The sequence below is a fragment of the Poecilia reticulata genome, linkage group LG22, assembly GCF_000633615.1.
Source record: "Poecilia reticulata strain Guanapo linkage group LG22, Guppy_female_1.0+MT, whole genome shotgun sequence".
Classification (NCBI taxonomy): domain Eukaryota; kingdom Metazoa; phylum Chordata; class Actinopteri; order Cyprinodontiformes; family Poeciliidae; genus Poecilia; species Poecilia reticulata.
In genome coordinates, this window is record NC_024352.1 from 10,392,286 (window position 1) to 10,398,078 (window position 5,793).

General features: G+C 40.7%; 1 protein-coding gene across 1 annotated transcript in view; it reads left to right on the plus strand.

Moving 5' to 3' along the window:
* Positions 1-6: 6 nt before the first annotated feature.
* The window catches only part of fbln5 (fibulin 5), an 18,765-nt gene continuing 12,978 nt past the window's right edge, over positions 7-5,793 (plus strand). Inside the window, exons 1-4 of the mRNA XM_017302411.1 lie at positions 7-246; positions 339-462; positions 538-586; positions 2,329-2,607. Of these exons, the coding sequence (XP_017157900.1) occupies positions 203-246; positions 339-462; positions 538-586; positions 2,329-2,607 (496 nt within the window). The 5' untranslated portion in view covers positions 7-202. The remainder of the gene's footprint in view (positions 247-338; positions 463-537; positions 587-2,328; positions 2,608-5,793) is intronic.

The window sequence follows — 5,793 nt, forward strand, 5'->3', positions numbered from 1 at the left end:
ACCGAGGAAATTCCTGTAAGAGCTGGTCAATGTGCCGAAGCTTCAGCTCCATCACACAGTGGTTAATGAAAACCTGGTGTCGACTTTCGCGTAAGGGCGCATAGTTGGAGGGGATAAGGAGAGAGCCCCGYTGGGATTCGGGTTTACGGGTCGTCTAAATCTTTCCTTTTTTGAAAGGGAGTTCACCAGGAGCCATTAAACAATGCCGTTGGAAACGCGCGTTCTCAGGTTTTGTTCTTCTCTAAGGTTCGGCTCTTTTTTTCCTCCCAATCCAGCTGAAGCCTTTTTGCGTAGCGGGAGCCTCTGTTAATGCGGTTTCTCTGCTCTGTTTGTGTCAGCAGGCTATGCTTCTGTCCAGCCAGCTGTCCTCCACAAGGCTTCACAAAACTAAAATTCCCCTTTTGCAGGATGTTGGCAGCTCTGGTATTTACTCTGCTTTGCATCCAGTCAGCACACGGACAGGTAACTCCACTCACCTTGCTTCATTATGGTCTGATTCCGACCCAAACACTCAAAGTTCCACTCGTCTCTCCTCAGCCCTGCCCGTACGGCTTTGAATATAACAGGAATTTAGGACAATGTTCAGGTAAGAGTCATTCTACATAAGGTGGCATTTAAAGAAAAATGAAAACCACAAACTCTAATGTGTTTTAGTGGTATAATTTAACAATTTAACCCAAATTAATGCTCGGTTGATYGTAATTTTGATTTTCTACAAACAAAAATCTGAAAAGCGTGGCGTGTATTTGTATGTTTGCAGTTACAACTCCCAGTCTTCTRGAGTGTGTCGACAAAGTTGACACATTCAGTCGGATTTGTTTTATTTTTTTTACTTTATTTACCCACTTTTATTAGCCAAACTGCTTAATTACAGTCAAAGTAGATAGAGAGGTTGCTTTAAGTGTCAATTTTGATGTCTGGACTTTCACTAGGCCAATCTAAGAGTTCACTTTCTGTCTCATGAGATTCGGGCATCTTCAGGGATCAACCTGCAACATCCTCAAACGAAATGTGGACAGAAAGCCTAGAGAATAATGAGGGGAAAATCACAAAAAATGTAAATAGTAACAAATAAAGGCTATAAAATATTGAATAAAAATAAATAACAACTAGGAAYAATTTGTTTAACGTCTGTTCATGATTCTGGTAGCCTCAGGAACAAAGCTGAATCAAGCGAAGATGTTCTGCTGCACAGACGTCATCCAGAAGGAACTAGAAGTGTTGGTGGGAGTCACACATGATTCCTCCAGTCCWGATCCTGATCYCTCAGCAGCTGATGTAGATGTCAAACTTCCAGTCATCTTGCCAACAGTTTTGACTACTTTCATATCCAACCCTGAGCAGCTGCTGTATCACACCAGGATGAACTTGCTCAAGACGCCCTCCATCTGTAAAAGGAAGTGAAGGCTGGGAAGCAAAGTCCAGCTGCCTTCAGTTTCTTTCAGGAGGCGTTGTCRTTCTCATGACAATGGCTGTGTTTGTTGACCATCTGAGGTTCTCAGTGAATCTTGATTTCATCGAGCTACATACTCTTTTTTTTATTTTTAAAGAGTTGGAGAATCACATGTTTTCTGYATCCCTCACATGTCTTAACAGGACTCTCTATAGCTTTCATTCAACAATGTCTTTCCACCTTCTACTATTCTATAAAGGATTAATTTGTAATTTCTGTAAACAGATTTTATCTCTGCTGGTCCTCCAGAGTTTTTGGGTAGCTTTGTGACTGTGATTAAATGGCACAGCATTCAGAGCCCCACAAGCACAAATACTGCTCTTAACAAAAACATTCCAATTTGTAATACGCTTAGGACAACGATCACATGAAGAAAGTTTYTTTTTATAACTAAAGTGCACACAGTAACTTCATTACTGTGTGCAGTACTGTGTTAATAAATCTGAAATWTAACAAACGCCTTTGTTGAACAAACACTGGATAAAAATAATAATCCTGAAAATGTAGACTAAATTGGAATTTATTGTGACAATAAATCAAAATCTTACCGCGATAAGAGATCTATCCCGATAAATGATAAACGATGCGATAAATGTCCTCCCCTAWCRCTAAGATGGCTTCTGTTTACAAATTAGCCGACTAAATTAGTCGGGTAAATTAGCCGACGGAACGAAGAACGTGCTACTTTACGTCGGCCTGGCACGTAATTTCCCATTAAGAATATACCACAGTTTATGTTTGTATCATAAAATAATGCTCAAAAGTTCAAGGTGGAACAAATCAGTAGCCTAATAATAAACTGGGTGGGCCACCGACTCGCAGACGCGGGAGTTGCGGCAGGAATGTCCTCACCGCCGCTCCTCTCTGCCTTCCAGATGTGAACGAGTGCAGCTGGCCGCAGCCGTGCCAAGGAGAGATGCTCTGCGTCAACCGGATCGGAGGCTACCAGTGCCTCTCCGGCGACTACTACGACCGGCCTTACAGACGGGTGAGCCCCGCCCAGCCTGAGCCGAGCTACCCGGACCCCTCCGACAGAATCCCGGACACCTTCGCGCGAACTCCCCCAAGAGCCGTGGAGCCGAGTTACCCCATAGTGAGCAACCCCGCGCTGTGCACCTTGGGATACGCTCTGGCGGCGGACGGCACCTGCAACGGTGAGTGGCAGGCGAGCGGCTGTGCTCTTGAAGTTCAGACACGATGACAATTTCAAAAGAATGAAAGATAGGTGAAGTGGATAACTTGTGCAAGTCCTAGCAAGCGATAAAATGTGATCTTTTTATTTTTTTGCGGGAAAGGTATTTTATTTGACAGACGAGTGTTCTGGCTTTGCAAATCATACCATGAAAATAATAATAAAAAATCTGATTAAGTAGAGTATGGGAGCCTCAATTAGTAATTTGCACACCCCCTCTGGCATTGGTGAACTCTTGAACTCTTTCACTAATGGCAAAACAATATTCATCAGTCACGCTCCAACAGTCTCGTAAAGCAGTTGGCTTCCCATTTCCATCATAAATTTCCAATTATACTGAGAGACTCTTTGCTGGCTCATGGAGTCGATCTGCCTTTCCTGAAGAACATATTCATCAGGGTATACTCAGTGGAAAGATGCTTTATCATCTCGGGAAAATAACCACCAAACCTCCCCCTGCTTTGGATTGATGGGAGTGTTAAAGTTGTCACCTGTGCAAGGAGGAAATATTTTGCAGGATATCAAATTGTTTAATTTTTTCTTTTTCTTTTGTGCTTTCCGTTTTTGTCACATTACTCTGAATTTTATTGTATTGCTTTTATTTATCTTTTGTTTTTGCCTGCGTGGATATCTCTCTGTCGCCAGCCTTCCAATTTAATTTGGACTCCATGTTCACTTTCCGTGTTGCAGCACTGGCTGCTCCTCTTCAGGGATTAGGCCCAGTGACTCATAAATGTCCTCACGCCCTCTCTTCCAATTGTACAGTCATTTGCACTTTTTGTTTAAAAAAAAATAAAAAATATCCAGAAAAGCGTCTGACTCCACCTGCACGTCTTCACAGTTGTCCTCTTGTGGCTGGGCCCTCCATAAACACACGTCCACATGTTGGGTGATTTTGTTTCTCTTCAGTTTTTACTGTCGGGTGTGAGTGTGTGCCCCACTTTTTCGGTGATGCTGCTGGATATGGAGGAACCCAAACGAATAAATAATTTATTTTTAAAGCAGTCTCCACACAGGAGATCATAACCTGTTGCACATTGTTCAAAATAGACATCATACAAAGACCAGGAACTAAAGAGTTAATAAAAGTTAATTAGACTTAATAGGCATAAAAGAAAAATAATTACCCATGCACGAGGTGATGGATGGACAGAAAGTACTGATGCCAGTAGACAATGCCAGACTGAATAAATGAGATTTTATCTGCTTGTTAATAAGAACTCAGTGAAATAACAAAACACACACAGAGAACTGTTCAACAGACCAAAAGGCTTGATGTTCTTCAGTTTCTTATTTTATAAGGGAAAAACCAACACGTTTTAATTTTTATATGGACAGAACAAGAAACAAAACTTGTAGCTTGAAGGTACAAGTTTTATATTTGAGAAATTTTCTTTAAAATAAGGATTCTGAATTCAATGGGACAACAGTGTAAAGAAAACAAAGCTGTAGTTAACTGACCTTCGTTGTTTGAATAACTCAGTAAGCTAGCCGCAGCATTCTGTGTGGCTTGTAATTGTCTGAAACGGATCCACCAATGATTTCTTCATTTTGTTTCTAAGCCCAATAGGCCTCTGCTTACATGGGGGGAAAAACCCACAAGATCTTGATATGAATTTTGAAAGTGAGCCCATGATTACATCACAACCAAAAGTCACTTCCAATATTCATCACTGGATTTGTCTGATGTCAGAGTGTATTTCAGGCTGTTCTCACTGGGATTAAAAAGCCATCAAGCAGCCAGTCTCTTATCAGAGGCAGTCAGTCTTAATTTAGATAATTTAGCAACTCATACAACTGAATGGTGAGGGATGCTACTAAAAGACTGAGTAAAACCTGCTAGACGAAGTTTAAAGAAAGAAAATAACAGTGGACTGAGCATAGAGCCCTGGGGGACCCCAAAGCTTACTGAAGCCTTCACAGAGGAGTACTCTGAAAGTTTTACTCCTTGGAAGAAATTTTTTCTTGTAAGTAGGGGGAAACAAATTCACCCAACTCAATCACAGACAGATGCCCTTTGACCCCAACGCAAAACCCCAACAAAACAACTGACTGAAGCTACTCAAGAAGTAACTACTCATCTTTTCCCCAGCATAAAATTAGTTTAATAGTAATTATTAACCAGAGTACAGATCAACTGCTGACATGAACTGCAGTCGACATGATGATCTGCCCCCGGCACAAGAACCTTCATCCAAAAGTTACCCATCTGCTTATTGGTGCATGAATGAGTGAATGTAGCACGACTCTAAGAACAAAATATGAGTTCACTGATTATCGAATTTAAATTAGGTCATAAAGTAATAAAATGAAAATACATACATATATACATTTATGTCGAACATGATAGAAGTATAAAATCACACACATGAACGAGGAAAGCAAAAGACACATATTTCTGTAACCACAATAATCTTAACACACTCGAAAATGAGTAGGAAGAAGTAAAAAACTTATGAACTCAACATGTTGAAATTATCRGAATTTCTAAACTTATAACAAGAATAATTATACTTTTATGTTCACTATTGCAACTAAAAGTAAAAGTAAAAAAAAGCAAGTACAATAGCAAGGAACAATACATGATGAAATAAATTTTGCATTACATAAGTTAACAGAATTACTGCAAAGTCTATTCAGAGCTGCTAACATATCTGTTAAGATGACATAACAGAAGAAAAGTGCCTAATTAAAAACAGACACATTGCAGCACATTTCATCCCATTTGGTCAAAATCCAACTATTTAGACCTTCTATGGTATAATTTTACTMAAGCTGTTTAAAAATAGCCTCCTCAAAGTGCATTTATAAAATTTTTTCTACTGTCATTTAGGATAAATGGAACYCTGCAATGAGGTGGAGATACATGCATAGAGTGCGGTTGTTTTCTCGTCTGAAAGAGAGCTAGAGAGCTGACTCCATGCACAAATATGGGCTGTTTGAATTTGGGACGACTTGCCAGGGAATCGGCTCACGACCTTGTTTGGGTAAACCACTCCGCCAGGGTGCCAAAAGTGAGGTCATGTTCCCCCAAAATCTGCACCCAGGCCAGACTTGGACAACAAGCACGCCTCTGTGGGGAGCACTCGTTACAAGTCCACACACACACACACACACACACACACACACACACACACACACACACACA